We start from the raw sequence: 16381 nt of genomic DNA on the forward strand, positions 1-16381 counted from the left end.
GCAAGGCCAGGCCTAGAAGGGAAGCTGTGAGATGGGCCGCCTCCTTCCTGAGGACATGAGTGCGGCAGCCGAGCAGACCTGGGGCACCTCCGAGAAGGCCAGGGAAATGCGGTCCCAGCTATCCGGGCAGGGAGGCGCACAGAGGGCCACCTGTAACCCCCACAGGTCAAACCGCAGCAAAGCCAAACTGGACCGGCTGCACTCTGGTCAAGGAGATGTGGCCGTGCGGGCTGGACACCTCCATTCATCTGCAGTGTCCAGGACAGACAAAGCTGTAGGGACAGCGAGATTCGCGGCTACCAGGGACTGGGGTGACTGCAGAGAAGAGGGGCATGGTTGCCACTGGGGGTGGGGTTTCTTTTTAGGATGAAAAGATGTTCTGGAATCAGATACGGGTGACGGGTGCAGAGTTCTGTGAACACAGTAAAAATAATCGCGTGGTGTGGGATGCGAATTACATCTTGATAAAGTCGTATAGAAAAAGAGGAAAGACCACGGGACATGTGGTCAGGTGGCCTGCCCTGACCTGTGGTGCCTCGCATGGCGCCCTCACCAGCTCTCGCTCTGCTGCACGTTAAAATCCACACAGTCTGGAGAAGAGAGTCAAGGAGATGAGGACAGCAGGGGCCATCATGCGGATGAAGCCACCAGCCTGGAAGGGAGAGGCTGGGAGGGAAGCCTTGGCCCTCAGCACAAAGTTTCTCCTGACTGCACCATCTATAAGCAGATGAGGGGAAGGCCTCTGGGGCCCAGGTTGAGAGTCCCCTGGTGACCAGCAAGCCCAGTGGGTTGTTTCTCCCCCCAGAGAGAAGGGAAACCAGGAAGACAGCCCTGTGCCCCACCTCCCCACGTAGGGAGGAGCCAGGCAGAAGAAGGGGCCAGAAGGGGGCTGCCAGGACAAAGCCAGGACAGGCCTGGGGGAAGTCTGACAAGCCCTCACAGGGGGCAGTGCTCCTGCCCTGGCCCCAAGTAGCTGCCTAGTCTAGGAGAGCAGCTGCGGGGAGGTCTGGACAGGCAGGTGCTGTGGACATGGGCTCCGGCCACCCCTTCCTCCCAGAGGCGCCCCAGAGCCCTGGCTCCTCCCAGTGCGGAGCATGGCCCCAGGGCTGCCGAGGGCTGGCCCTGGCCACGGCTCACCGGTCCTGGAGCCGGTCCTGTGTGTCCTTCAGCCTGGCCTTCAGGTGCCGGATGCACACCTCCTTCTGCTGCAGGGGGGTCAGGTACTGCTCGGGGGTGGGCGGCTTGATGCCATGGTTGTCGCTGCACAGCATGTACTTCAAGGAGCGCCTGCAAGGGGACGCTTGTCACCAGGAGGGACGGAGAAAAGAGCAGCAGCAGGAGGCCAGACTCGCCATCCTGGTCCCACCACCACCAGAGGGTCCTAGGTCAGCCTCCCCGACTGGGCCCGGGGGTGCAGGAGAACACCCAGCCCTCTTCTGGAAGGTGGGCTTTTTCGAAGCTCTTCTGGGTGAAGACTACAGCGTCAGGGCGGGGAGTCCCGACTGCTCTCCTTGGGGTGGGGGAGGTGTGCTGCAGAGCACGCGCACAAGCCTGGCACCGTCACCATCCGTCCAGCCTCCCAACCCGGAGAACGAGTTTGGGGCTGGAGGCCAGGCTGGGACGGACCCTCCCTCCTCCTAATCTGCGCGCACACATTCACTTGAGTGCACATTTGAGTACGTGGCTTCCCCGTCTGCTTGCGCCTGCACATCCACAGACGTGAATATACACACCTGTGCGTGCATGCGCATCCCACCCTCTCTCTGACGCCTCGCAGGCACCAGCCCACGCGTGTACCCATAGAAATGTGCGTGCCCCTCTGTGAACACACATATGAACACATGTGTGGATGCTGCTGGCTCTGGGCACTGACACGCTGCACCCTGAGCCTGAGGTGGCAGCACTGCCCTGGTGGCCCCGTGCAACCTAGCTCGAGGCGGCGCATACGCATGCGCAGTGAGCACACTCTGGTCCCACCGGTACGGCGCAGGAGGGAGGCCGAGGCTTGCGCCCAGGGGAGAAGGGCACCTCAACTCCCCCAGCAGACCACGGCCCGGCCTCCTTGACTTCCCAGCTGCTGGCTGTTCTGTCCACAGAGGAACCCCCTTGCATCTTGGCCTGAAAGCCTGGACGTGTTCTCACACAGCTTGGCAGGAGACTTGCTGCTACCTAGCTCTGCTCTTTAGGGATGGGGCCTCCCAAGTGTAAGGAGGGGCAATGACATATCATGGGCCTGGAAAAGACAGGCAGGCCCTGGTGAAGGCCATCGGCTGCAGCTGGAGGCAGTTTTAAAAGCTTGGTAGAGACTGCCTAATGTTTACCAAGGAAAGCATACTCGTTCACTATAAATTGTTGAAAAGAAAGCAGAGACCGAGGTGGAGAGAAAGAAACGATTTTCGGCACTCAACGAGTGGTCCTTACATTTACCTCCGGCCAGATCACAAGCGCTCCTGTTTTCTGGGTGGCCGAGGGCAGAGGGATGGCGTGGGCTGGGAGCTCGGGGGGTACCCCTCTGGGGGGCTCTCAGAAACCTCTTTCCAAAAGAGAAGGCAGCCAGCAAGCACCATGGACCCCGAGGGCCCAAAGCCCCACACGCCAGGCCTGTGCGCCTGGGTGGAGGGACCAGGGTTAGTTAAGCGAGGAAGTGGTGAGGCTCAGAGAGGAAGTAACTATTTTAACTGTTTCACTCGCCCTCATGAGTATTTCCCCCAACATAACATTTAACATTTTTAGTCACTAGCTCTATCTTTGTGGGAAAAATGTATATATAGATAAGAAGAAAAATTAACTACAATTCCTGTCTCTCAGCGACTCAAGACTTGGAATGCCTGGCCCCCTGCTCCCCCGGCGGCGGCGGCTCTCATCCGGGCAAGGAGACCCTTCCACCGAGGCAGCTGTCAGCCCCGGGGTAGGGACTGTCCCCAGGGGCTGCAGTTATGACCTGCACCACAAAAATCTTCCCCCGAAACCAGAGTTTAAAGTTGCCAATCATGTATTTTCTAAAACGTGAGTACGTGCATCCATCTTACTCACGCCTCGTGGTTTGGGGCGTGGTTGCAGACAGAGTGCTGGGGGTCAGGCCTGCATGCGTGTGTCACTCATCACGTGTGTTGCCCACCAGTCATGCCATGGTGGAAAAACCAGAGAACTGTTGCCTCAGCATGAGCTGGGCACTGCTTCACATAAACGACACCCTCTCCACTAGAACGGGCAAGAGGAGCCTGCCCGGGGGTGTCTGGCCCCGGGGGCCGCAGCCCGCGGCTCTGGCCCACGACTCCCAAGTAGGACTGGAGTCCTGCTACGGGCCACCGAGAGACAGCAACCCACTGAAGCCTCCGGGTGGCCAGCTCCATTTTCCACGTCATGGAACGGAGGAGGGAGGCGACCAAATCCCAAGCCCGAGTTCTTGTGCCTCCACCAGCATTTCAGAGCTGGGGAAGCAGGGCTCTGGCACCATTATGGCTCTAATGTCCTGGTCTTCGAGGCCCCGCTCCCCTCTCCTGCCTCCCCAACCCAGTCCTGCTTTGAGAGTCTCTGTTCGCCTTTGCTGGGAGCACAGCGTAGCCTTGGTCACACGCTTTGCTTTCCAAACCCACTCCACCTCTCTCAGCCGTAGAGTGGCCCCCGGGGAAAGGAAGGGGCAGACGCTGCCCTCCCACCTCGGACCAGGGGGACCACTAACTCTCCCTCCTCCCGGTCCTGCTGCCTGTCAGCCACATCGCCCAGCTCCAGCCAGTGCGGTGCACACGGAACTCTCTGGGGAAGGCGTCCCTTGTCAGAAAACATGAGCCCCTGGGGGTGGGGGGTAGGGGGTGGGGGTTCTGGCCTTCCTGGACATCCTCTGTCCTTCCTGGACATCCACCTGGAGGTGTAGGAGCCACCTGGTGACACCAAGGACCAGAGCTCTACACCCAGCACAGTGGAGTGGGGAGGCAGGAGACGGGGCTTCTGACGCTTCGGAGAGCTGCCTGCCTCTGGCCGCTCGTTCTGAAAGCATCACTCCTAGTTTGTCCAATACATGGTCTACTTATGTGCAGTGTAGCTGGGCAGTATCACACCCACCTTACAGACAGGAAGTGACTCGCTTAAGGTCGCAAGCCAATGAGTGTTGGGGACGGTTAGCACACCCACTCTTCCCCTCCCCCAGGGCTCCCAGGGGTGCCGGGCTGGGCCAGGCCAGAGGGCGGGCGGTTACCTGGGGGTGGGGCTGCTGTCACTGCCCTTGCAGGAGCCCGAGTTGCTGCTGCTGCTGAGAGAAGAGGCGCCGTAGGCGTCCCGCACGCTCACGGGTGGAGAGGTGCGCCTGGAGGCAGGAAGAAGAGGCAGGTGCTCGTTCTGGCCGGTGGGCAGCTGCGGACAGTGGGCGAACACTGCCAGGCCGCTGCGGCCCAGAGGGCCCCGACTTCGGGGTCACCGCCGAGAGAGAAGCAGAGGGGAAATGGGGGTGCACAGACAGGGGTCACAGAACAGACAGTGCAAATCGAGATGGAAAATCAGAAGGAGGCCGGTCCTCCTGGCCCCCCAAGACAAGAATGGAGGCTGGGCGGGGTGGAGGCCAAGGCTGGGGCCCCATGTGGCCTTAAAGAGGCCTCAGCTTCCAGGGTCCTCGGAGCCCAGAAGAGGAGGTCCCCGCAGGGGCTGAGTCCAGGGGGAGAAGAATGGGGCAGGCAGGAGCAGTGACAGGAGGAGGAGCACACGGGGGCAGAAATGAAGGGGGGCCTGGCGAGCCGAGTGGAAGGCCGCACGGCGCCCGCCCCGCTGCCACCCGGCAACGGTGACGATCACACAGTGCTGATGTCGGCCGGAACCCAACGGTTCATGTTGTCAGAGAACTTTATATAGAACTTTATATCCACTGCGTCATTTGAGCCCTTAATAGCTCCAGGAGGAGGCCAGTGTGAGCAAGTCCATTTTAAAGACAGGAAAACTAGGGAAGTGACTTGTCCAAAGTCACACTGCAAGCCGGTGGTGGAGTGGGCACCGCCCCTCCCCCATCCTCTGAGGCCAAGGCTCCGGGCAAGGGGGAGACTCACCTGCGGGATCCAGCCGAGGCCCGTCTACTGCCCGACAGGGACATGGCCATGAGGCTGCGGGTCCGGGTGAGGGGCGGGATGGGTGGAGTCCCGGGGGCTGAGGAGAGAGGGCGCGTTGGGGGTGCCGTGGGGAGGGCCGGGCCGGGCCACGTCATCCTCTCGCTGGGGCCGCTGCCTGGCATGGCGTCTCCTCTCGCCCTTCAGCAGGACACCCGGGCTCTGGCCACAGCTGGCTCTGGCCGCCCGACTTAAAATTGTTGGCAGAGCCTTGGGGCCGCCAGGAATCACCAGTCCAACCCCGTGTCCTCCAGATGAGTGGCCGTGCCCCACAGAGACCGAAGGCCGTGCCCAAGGTCACACGGGCATCGGCGCAGCGCTGTGTCCTCTATGCTACGAGCCAGGCCCCCGGACCCCTGACACTCGGACCCCACCCCTGCGCTGGTCAATCCTCCCTCCTCGGTGGGGGCAGCAGGTCGGAGGACTCCTGGAGCAGGACCAGGAACCCCAGATATGCTGGGCTAGTCTTGACGTCACCTTCCCAGAGTGCCCGTTGGCATGTGGCTCGGGCTTCCCGTCTACAGGGGAGACAAGACAGACCAACATACCAGCACACGTGTAGAAAGACACATGGATACGCACAGTCACAAAAAGGCACCACAGCCCTGACATTCCATGACGTGCTGCACAGGCCTCAGGGGACATGCTCAGGGGACTACGCACAGTGCAGGACATGCAGCCGGGCCCTCCCGCACACGCGCTGCACACACGCGGCCCGCACCCATCCATGCGAAAGCCCATGCTGACTGGGGCATGCACCAGGCACTGGGAACAGGCTCAGAGCAGATGACGGGGGGGGGGGGCAGGGGCAGGAGCCCTCCCACGGGGCCGTCTCGCTGGGCTGGGCCCGGTGGGAAGGGACCGTGTTTGCAGAGACCCATCTGTGGTCCTCTTGACAAGCCGGTAGGGGGACTCAGGCCCTCCGGCTCCTGCTGAGGAGTCACTGGGCCCCTCTCCTGGGAAGGGGCTTGGGCTCCAAGGGCAGCCCTACGGGAGTTTAAGGAGGGGGACGCCCCCTGCTGGGCAGGCATCAGCAGCTGCCTGGAGTCCCAGGTGGGGGCGCCCGGGCTCTCTGCAGCCCACATGCAGACCCCCGTTCTCTTCTTCCAGGTCACTACGGACGGTAGCCTGGGACTACGGACGGTAGCCTGGCCCACAGGAGACTCGGCTGAGGACACAGCACCTCGCACCTTCCCCCATGCTGGGAAACAAGCGTCCACCAAGCCCCGCTGGCCGTCAGGCCCCAGGCCAAGCACGTTACGTACATCACGCCATGGACTCCTCTCAACAGCCCTATGAGGAAGTGCTGTGATTAGTGCCTTACAGGTGAGGAGTCCAAGACCGAAGGGACTTGCTCAAGTCACACCCTCTTGATGGTGGGGGGCTGGACCTCAAACCCTGGAGTCCCCGGCCAAGGGCACCGCCCTTCCCACGTCAGGGCCTCCTGGGGTGGGGGGCCTGGTCATCCCCGCCAGTGGCGAGCTGCCTCCTGAGCAGACAAAGGCACTACTCAGGTGGCCTGTTTCCTGGCTGTGACACAGAGGCAGCCTGTTCCCCAGGAGGGCCTGGACACAGCCAGCATTGTCTGTGCAGAGGTGTCGGATGCTGGCGCAGGAGCCTCCGACACCATGCCTGTCACCTGAGCTCCTCGCCCCTGGTTGGCAACACGTCCCACCCATCACGCCCCAATCCCCCAGGCAGGGCCTCTGGGAACTGCAGGGCCGGCACCTGGAGGAGGAGCCACGGGACAGGGGCTGGGGTGACAACAGTGCCCCCACACTTGTCAAGAAGGCTACCAGGGGCTGACTGCCACCTGCCCCTGAGCACACGGACTAAACCCTTTGTGGCCAGGTGACCATGCTGGGTGCTTTTCTGAGCCCCGGTCCACTTCTTCAAAGAGCAATCCTTCAAGGCGGTCAGGATTTGTTATCGCATTTCCGCCAAGGTCATGCGGCTGCAGGTCCGACAGCCCTTGGTTTCTAGCCCCGCCCAGCTTGGCTTCCATGGCACTTTCCCAGCATCACACCCTCCCTCTGGCTTTCGACAGGATGCACAGAGGAGACTGTGCCTTCGGGAGGACTTCCCAGCAGAGGCAGGCTTGGATCTGAGGACAAGCCTCCCGCTTCCAGGCCAGCTTGGATGAGGGCTGCTAAGTGGCTTAGCCTGGAAAGGCCAGGTGGCAGTCTAGGCCTAGGCAGGCAAGACGCCCGGTGTGCCCTGGAGCTGCGTGTGGCCGGGGTACAATGAGGGCTTTGTCCCAGCTGTCTCTGCTCCTACCTTGCTCGGCAACCCTATGCCTCCTCCTCTTGAGCTCCCTCTTCCTTCCTCTGTGGCCGGGGGTGGGAAGGGGACTGCGTTTGTATCTGGATGGAGCCTACAGTCTCCTGGGAGGCAAGAGCCAGCCATTCATTCAGGACGGAGGTGGAAGTGGCATTTCCCCTGCAGGGATCAGACCTCGTAGGCAGGGGTCCCTCATGGGAAGGCAGAAGTCACCCAGGCTCACCAGGAGCCACCCCTCTAGGATCCAGCTCAGAAGTCTCAGTGTGGGGCTGTGCTCTCAGTTCCTCCTCCCCCCGTAGGCCCCAGAGAGGAGGCAGGTTGCTATGGCATTTGTCACTGTGCTGCCTGCTCGGCCCGGAGTCCCACAGGCCAGTCCCCAGGTGGCCAGAAGCTGCCACTTGGAACAGAGGGTGGAAAGCAAACCCAGAGCTATGAGGGGCTGGGCTTGTAGTCTCCTGTCCCCTCAACCCCAGAGTCTGGCCGGCCCCTTCTCAGTCCAGCTCCCTCCGTCTCCCCATGGCCACCCTGCTATGTCACCTCTCTGATCGGCCCCTCACACGCCCAGCACGTCCTGAGGACCTACACAGGGGTGCGGGGGACACCGCAGGATCCAGGAAACAGCGGAGGGAAGACGCAGAAATAGAGCCTGACAGATGTGGGTTCAAACCCCAGCTCTGCCGCCCCCCGGCTGCATGGCTCGGGCCCGTCACGCCCCCTCTCTGGGTGTGAGCTTCCCCATCTGTGTGTGGGGCCACGCCGGAGTGCACCTCGCACGTCCCTGTGAGGACAACACTGGATAACGCACGCACGGGGCTCACCCAGTGCCCGTCGCACAACCACCACTCAGAAACAGCGACTGCCAGTGTTCTGGAAGGGCCTCACCGCAACGTAATGCGAACTTCAAAACAGAAATGCATTCAAGGCACAGGGGTAGCCTCAGGAGGGTCAGGGAAACCTTCTAACAGAAATTTACACGGGGTGTTGAAGGGTGAATAGGAGTTCGCCAGGCAGAGACAGTGAGTAGCAAGAAGGAAGCCTGGGCACAGGCTGTGACTCAACAGCAGAACGGCTCAGGAAACGAGGAGGCCTGCTGAGGGCAGAGTCACAGCGTGGGGCGAGCCGGTGGATGGTGAGGCCCAACCGCACAGAGCGACATAAGCCAGGACCTTGTCCTGTAGGCCACAGGGTGTCATGGAAGCCCTTAAAAGATGGGGAAACGCAATCAGATTTGCATTTTAGAAAGCCCCTGGGTAGGGGGCCTGTGTGGAGTAGGGCTGGGAAGGGACAAAACAGAAGCAGGGAGAGGAGTCGGGAGGTTATCCGAAGCTCCCAGGTGAGAAACCAGACGGGCCCATGCCAGGGCACCAGCGGGAGCAGTGGAGAAGAGGGCTTGAAACTTCCTCCAAGTTCGTCGGAGGCCCCCGGTTAGGTAAGATCAGGGCAAACTCTTGATCCTGGCGCTCAGGGCCCTCTCCTCTGCACCCTTTCCAACCCGCGCTTGCTGCCTGCTGACCCCCCGGGGAGCCCTGTCCTCTGCACCCACATCTCTGCCTGGGCCGTCTGCCCACCCAGCAGCTCCGTCCCTGCCCCGTCCTCAAGCTCACGCCACCCGCCGGGGCCTCTCCCGGAACTTCCAGTCTGGGCCCCTTAGCAAACCATGCTCGGCTGGAACACCTCCCTCCGGGGAATTTCATAATAATAAGCACAGTCAACACGCAGCTGAAGGTAACACAATGGTTCACACAGGCAGGTCTGAAAGGCCGGCTGGGTGGGATCAGATGGTCTCTAAGACGTTTCTGGATCCAACACGCTGATTCTAGAGTTACAGGATTCCAGGCCTATGAATGAAGTGAGGGACCTCTGGGGACGCTTTCTTCCCCTTCGACGACAAGGACTCCTGGGTTCCCGGTTCCACAGCTGCGCAAACCTGGGAAGCTGCATTCTTCAAAGAGACACTAGCATTTTACTGAATCAGCAAGTCACGGGGGAGAAACCAGGTCCTGGAGTTGATCTAATATGCCAGCTAAGTGAAAGTCCCTGTGTATACTATAAGTTGTCTTTTTTCCAAAACACTAGCTGTCAACAGAAGAAGCAAGCTGCCCTAAAACCCAGTCCAGGGAACGGAACAATCAATGTCTAGGACTCGAGCCTCCGTGGCTGTGGAAAGCAGAGCATCACAACCAACAGAACAGAACCTGGGGGGCAGGGATGGGGGATCCGTCTCGCTGCCAAGGCAACACGGAACGCAGAACATCCCACCCATCAAACAGCAGAGTGCCCGGCCGGGAGGGCGCTCCAGAATTCTAATGCAGAGAGAAGCGGGAGATGAAGGACCGGCCCGGGAGTGAAGGACCGGCCCGGGAGCCTCCCGGCTGCCTCACTCTGGCTCTCACAGGACTAGCGCTGCGGTGGTCACTCAGGGCTGACCTCAGTAAACCTCCCACTGGCTCAGAGACCCCATCAGCCACCACATTCCTCTGCCCTGTCAGGGAGACCTGAGACCGGTCTTCCTGGCCTTGGGAAGGGAGGCGGGGGTGGCATTTCTCCAGCTTGCTTCGAGTCTCCTGCCCGAGCGTCCCCCGGAGCTGGAACCACAGATGGGAACCCCTGCACCCCTCCACCTCACCGTGGCAACCCCTGCACAATGGCAGGGCAGGCCCACAGCGGGGCCAAGGCTGTCTGGCGTCCCCGGCAACCAGGCTGAGACTGGCAGTGAGACTCGCATTCCAGGGCTTGGAGGGTGCGGGGCGCAGCGGTCTGGATGCCCCCAGAGAACGAGCCTCTGGGGCTGCTGCGGGGCGAGCCCGGCCTCCTCCCCGGCACACCCCAGGAGGCCCCTCTTGCGTGGGATCCACATATGGACTGTCGGAAGGAAGACCACTTTTTACGAAGGTTTCGTGGGTTAAAAATCTACGTAACATGTTATTTCCCACAATGAGATATTACTTCACGTCCACTAGGATGGCCATTATAAAAAAGACGGGCAAGTCTCGGTGAGAGTGTGGAGAAATGGGAATCTTCACGCACCCCTGGAGGGATGGAGAACGGTCTGTGGTTCCTCAGAAGTTAAACACAGAGTTGCCACGTGACCCAGCAACCCCACCAGTGGGTGCGCACCCCAGAGAACAGAAACCCGCCCGGGAACGCTCACCGCACCACTATTCACGACAGCCAGAAGGAGGGTCCCCGCCGACGGACGACGGGTGAGCAGATGCGGGGCACACAGAACTGAACATCATTTAGTCATGAAAGCTGCTGAGGTCCTGATGCATTCCACCTCACCCACGAACACGGGCCAAACCTTAGGCTGAAGGAAAGAAGCCCAACACAAAGGCGGCATGTTGTATGATTCCGGTTACAGGAAACATCCAGTACAAGAGAATCCAGAGAGAGAGAGAGAGCGCGCAGACTAGTGGCTGCCAAGGCCTGGCAGAAGGGGGGAGATAGGAAATAACTCAACTGGTGTGAAGTTTCTTTCTGGACTGATAAAAATGTTTTGAAATTAGATGGTGGATACCCAACTTTGGGAACACACTAAAAACCCTTGCTTTGTACATTTTAAAAAGGTGAATTTTACGGTATGTGAATGGTATCTCCATAAAAACAAATGTAAAAATCTAGAAGCTGTCTGTTTTAACTGAACAGCTGTGAACGGACAGCGTGGTCCAGGGAGGGCAAGGAAAGCTGCCCGGGATGGCGACAGGATGGGACAGGGACCAGAACCAGCCCTTCTCCGTATTCCTGACTTCGGGCTCTTCCCTGGCGCCCCGACTCCCGGTCAGCCTGGGGGGGACAGCGACTGAGGCCACCCCGTTGGAAGGCTTTGCAAAGGCACACCCCATCTGACCCCTGGGGAGGGAGGCCAGGTGGAGCCTATTCCGCGTGACACCCGGGAAACCCGAGGCTGCACAGGCTGTAAGATCACTCAAGGTCATGCCGTGGACTTCCAGGTCACGAGCGCCTGCACTGCTACTGCCCCACGAAGGTCGCACAGTACGAGAGATCTGGGGCACATGTCATTTAAAGGCTGCATAAAAGAGGAGAACTCCACCTTCCCAGGAGACTCTCAGGCCACGGTGAGAGGAGCGGGGTTGCAGCCCTACATCCTGGTCTCCTTGTGCTTCCACAAAAGCAGACCTCCCAGAAACAGGAGGCGGGCAGGGCGAGGAAGACTGTGTGTCTTTCCCTGTTCCTCCAATGATCAGCCACGGGGGCCAAGGAGAAGCCCTCGCCATGAGGACCACTGTTCTCAGTTCTTCCAACAGCTGCTGCGACCCAGTCTGTAGCCCACTGGGTCCTGTGCCAGCCCACCACTGAGAGGCCCTCGGCTCCCCGAGGCATGTTGCCAGCTCAGTGACCTCAGGCCTTAACCTCTTGCAGTCTCAGCTGCCTCGTGTATTCGTTGGGAATCTCCCTCCTGACCCTGCCTGTCTCTTTGGGGATCCAGCCAAGGCAAGGAATGCAGGGACGGGGGACGTTCTTGGGCAACTGAAAGACTGAACATTTTTTGTTACTCCAACCACCACTTCTTGAAGGGGGGGGTCTCTCCCTTTCTTCTCCAGAGATAGTTATGGCTATACCCCTCGAGGTCAGAGCAGGCCCAGGGGGGTGAGTCTGAAATTCCAGGCACCTCTGCCAGGCCATCTGCCCTGGGTGACTCTCCAGGGCAACGTCTGGCAGGCCTCCAGCACGGGGAGAAGCAGCAGGTGGAGTGCTGGTTTCCATGCCCCTGCCAGCCAGCCGCGTGCTAGGGCGGCCCCTCTGCAGACAGCCGTGGGGAGGAGTCAGAAACAGAGGGGCCGTGGGGCCAGTCCCAGCTCGGTGGCTGCCTGGCAAGTGGCTCCCGGCAGATGGAGGCCCTTCAGCGACCTTGGCTGCAGCATATGCTTTCCTGGGCTTCCTGGCTGACGGAGCTGCCAAGCCTCAGCCCGGCTCCTGGACCTGCCCCTGCTCCTGAGGTGCCAGCTCTAAGGCATCACGGGAGGGGGAAGAAGATGGGGGCTCCATCTCTAGGGATTCTCCCTTTTTCCCAGATCTCTGTCCTGGTTTTCAGGGTCCTTGTGTTGGTGCCCTCCCTGCTTTTATCCCAAGTACAACAAATCCCAAGTACCAACAAGGGCTAACACACTCTCCGAATTCTAGAATGGAAAGGATCTTGGGTAGACTTTGTCACGGCCCATTGTTTTACAAGAGAAACTGAGCCCCCAGAGCGAGCCTGTGATTTGTCTGAGGTGGCCTTGGGTCGGAGCCTGGGCCGGGAGCTTCCCTTCCGACTCCAGCTTCTGCGCCACAGCCCCCACCCCTCCCTCGCATTTGAATGCAGGCAGAAGCGTGATCAAATAAGAGTGAAGCGCAGCTTTAGGAGTAAAGAAGTCATGGAAGGAAAGCCCAGAAGCAAGACAGGAGGAGCCACACCAACTCGCAGGCAGCTCACGAAGCACACGGGCCTTGTAAAGCAGACATTGAACCGAGGCCCAGGAGGACAGGGACACCACAGCCCGACCACACACACACACACACAAAACGAGAAATTATGCCCGGTCTTCTTGTTCTCAGGGTTAGGGGGAGTGGGAAGCAGACCAATTCTTTAGGAGAAATAAAGCCCCTCCCTCAAAGGAACGCTAAGAGAAATATTTTTGCATGGGGTTTGCTGTCGGACCAGGAGGTCCTAAGACAGAGGAAAGGCGCCGCCCTCGGAGCTCACCCAAGTCGCCCTGTGTGTGCTGTGCTTCGCGAGGGAGAAGGCCCCGGGGAACACAAGGGCTGGAGAGCTATGGGCATGCGGTGGTGAATCCCGTCTGCCTCGGACCACCCACTGCCCCTTTGCATGGAGGTCGTTTCTGACTCAACCTGAAATCCCAGAACTTCACCTCTTCCTGGGAATCCCAAGCTGGGAACCCCGCAAATTCGCTCTCATTCATTTCCTTTCTCCCTCTCCTGGCATTTCACGGCAATCCAGTCCAACTGCCATATTTTCTAAGCAAAAAACAGAGGACTTGCCAGAGGCCACAGTGTGAGCTACAGAAGCAGGCGCATGGGGCTGAAAGCCAGCTGATCCCGGTCCCACCAAGCACTCTGGACACACTGCTCCTGTTGGAAGCCAAGTCTCATCTATCTCCTGGCAGTTCCTGGAGGCTCTGCGTGGAGTTGCTACCCACGGAGTCAGAAGCCTTCATCTCTGCTCCCAGATCTCTGCTCCCCAGCTGCCAGCTTCTCGGCCATCCACGCAGCTGACTCCTGTCCAGCTGATTTCCAATGGCATTTCCCATGTCAGGCCATATTCATTTGCCTTTGCTAAGGTCCAGGGCCTTCAACGGGATCCCGCACGGCTCGGGCTTGCTGAGGTCTGGGAAGTACAAACCCCTCTTCCAAGAAGCCTTCCCTCTCTGGAGAAGCTGTCCTATGTGTTAATTTAGCTAAAGTGAACATTTAAAAATCTTTTCAAAGGGGAAAAGAAATATCTATGTCCTACTTAAAAAGCCCTTTGTTGCTGAGAAGCCGACTAACCTAACAGAGAGAAACTGTGGGCTCAGATACACCTGGCTTTGGATTCCAGACTCCACCATGCTCTACCTCTATGGCGGCGGGAAGCCACTTCCTGTCGCTCAGCACTCGCCTTCTGCCAGGCGGGCGGATCACCACTGCTGTGTGTGGTCACGGTCGGTGAGAGTGCGTGCCTCACACCTCGCACTGACTGACTATTTATTCCCCCAAATACAGTCTTTAAAAAAATCCTTACACAAGGATATGCTTATTGATTTTTTTAGAGAAAAGAAGGGGAGGAGGGGAAAGAGAGAGAGGGAGGGAGACGTTGGCGTGAGAGAGAAACATTGACTGGTTGCCTCCTGTATGCACCCGGACCGGGGACTGAACCCGCAACCTAGGTGCGTGCCCTGACCAGGGATCAAACCCACAGAACGTTTTGGTGTATAGGACGATGCTCCGACCAACTGAGCCACTTGGCTACAGCCACCTAAGTACAGTCTTATTCTTAGTGTTCTTTATATATAATTACATCTTTATCCCACTCCAAAATCTTAATCTGAAATGTTGTAATAGTTTGTATCTCGGGGTCCTTGACTACAGAATTGTTTATACCTACTTAGGTGCACTGGCTGTAGAGACCAGTGAACCTGCACGAAGTACATGCAAGTCAGTGGCCACGCCGAGAGTGGGACCCAGGACTGTTGCCAACGGCCCCTCCAAATGGCACTCAGCAAAGTCAACTAGTCAGCAGTCCCAACCCCTGATGGCAGCCCCAGGAAGAGGTGAAGGACACACAGCTGATCCTTCCGATCCGTGGATTCTGGCTCCGCATTCACCCACTGCCTCCAGTTTACTGGCAACCCTGGAGTCAGCACTCACGGTTCTTGCACAGTCATTCTCACACATGCGCGGTGCAGCAGGGAAAAAAGTCACTAACCAATCACTGTCTACAAAACAAGAGATTCCAGCCCATCGCCACGTTGATCCCGCAGAGCATCTTAAAGTGACTTGGTCCGAACAGGAACTCCTGCTTTGAATGTGATACCACTCAGCGTCTTATGCTCCCTCCCTGGTCCAAGCCACCACCTCTGTCCCAGACGACACAGTGGCCAGAGGGATCCTTCTAGAATATGAATCGGATCATGTCACTCCTCCCCTCAAAACCTTTTCCAGTGCTCCCATCTTGTTCTGGCGGTGAGGGAGACTGAACGCTCTTGGACTGGAACAGAAGCCCAGGTCCTTACTGGGGCTCAGGTAAAGCCCCGCCCCCGCCCCGTCCCCGCCCCCTTCTCCCTCTGACCCGGTAACACGACCCCTCATTCACGCTGCTCCAGCCACGCTGCTGCCCGTGCGCATTCAGAGCCTTCGCAGGTGCTGTTCCCTCTGCCCCTCTGCCCGGCATGTTCTCTCCCTCCAGGTCTTCGCTCCAACGTCACCCTCTCAGTGAACTGACCTTGCTCACTTCATTTAAATTACATCCCTCACTCCCTCAGCGCCCCCCTCTTTCTTCCCATGCTTTATTTTCTCCCCAGTTCTTAGACACAGCTAATATGTTTACACATTTATGTTGTGTACTGTCTCTGGACTATAAGCTCCAGAAAGGCAAGAATTTCTGCCCATTTTGTTCTTTATTTAATTCTCAGTGCCCAGGGCACCGCAGGCCTTCAGTAAATATCTCTGAGTGAAGGTGGAGGTCTACACTCACTGATGAAGCCACACCAGTGAGGGCAGGCTCCTCAGTAAATCAAACAAGGGGCAAAAAAGCTCGGTGCCTCTTTGTTCATAGCATTATCGTTTTTTTCTTAACACACAGTATCCATTTAGGTGGCTTGTCTCTCCTATGCTGTTACGAGCCTGAGGGTTTCGGTCACCTCTGAGCCTTCAGCATCTAGCAGGGTCCCGAGGGCTAAACTGCCAGTAACGGCATCTTCCGGGAAAGCAGGAACTCGAGGGGCATGGTGTCCAGGCTGTTACTTCATCGGCGTCTGGCCAGGCACCGTCTTGAGTGTGTTCCACATTTATTCTCTCAGTTCCCTCTTACGTAGTCCCCTAGACTATAGAGGGTGGTCTCTCCATTTTACCCCCAAGGAAGCTCAGGCTGCAGAGACCAGGGAATCTGCAGGAGGGCGCACGGCAAGTCGGTGGCCACACCCAGAGTGGGACGCAGAACCGATGCCAGAGGCCCCTCCAAATGACACCTGCACTCAGCAAATCCAATTAGTCAACCCCAAACCCCAACAGCAGCCCCAGAAAAAGGTGAAAGACACACAGCCGGTCCTCCTGATCTGCGGATTCTGACTCTGAATGAACCCACTCTCTCCAATTTATTGGTAACCCTCAAGTCAGCACCCATGGTTCTCGCATGTCAATCTTGGACATGCGCTGAGCGTGCCCGACACCCATGTGAGTTGCCTGACGCCCACATTTTCTGTTGAGGTGGAACAAGGCAACCTGCTTGTTTCATTTCTCAGTCCCTCAACAAGCTTCCTTTCCGCGATCTATCAATGTCACGCACTTTTGGTGAC

The 16381-nt window shown here is 58.6% G+C and overlaps 1 protein-coding gene across 4 annotated transcripts in view; it reads right to left on the bottom strand.

Moving 5' to 3' along the window:
- Positions 1-16381, bottom strand: part of SNPH (syntaphilin) — a 38379-nt gene that overhangs the window by 6008 nt on the left and 15990 nt on the right. Inside the window, exons 3-6 of one of the 4 annotated variants that reach the window (XM_037143148.2) lie at positions 6356-6383; positions 5034-5608; positions 4196-4303; positions 1138-1287 (exon numbers count right to left, since the gene is read on the bottom strand). In XM_037143148.2, coding sequence (XP_036999043.2) covers positions 1138-1287; positions 4196-4303; positions 5034-5215 — 440 coding nt within the window. In that variant the 5' untranslated portion in view covers positions 5216-5608; positions 6356-6383. Of the gene's footprint in view, positions 1-1137; positions 1288-2427; positions 2585-4195; positions 4304-5033; positions 5609-6355; positions 6384-16381 lie in introns of those variants that run through there. The other 3 variants (XM_037143150.2, XM_037143149.2, XM_037143151.2) reach the window with 3 other exon arrangements.

This window comes from Artibeus jamaicensis, unplaced genomic scaffold (genome assembly GCF_021234435.1).
Source record: "Artibeus jamaicensis isolate MK-2021 breed Jamaican fruit bat unplaced genomic scaffold, CSHL_Jam_final contig_685, whole genome shotgun sequence".
In the NCBI taxonomy this organism is placed as follows: domain Eukaryota; kingdom Metazoa; phylum Chordata; class Mammalia; order Chiroptera; family Phyllostomidae; genus Artibeus; species Artibeus jamaicensis.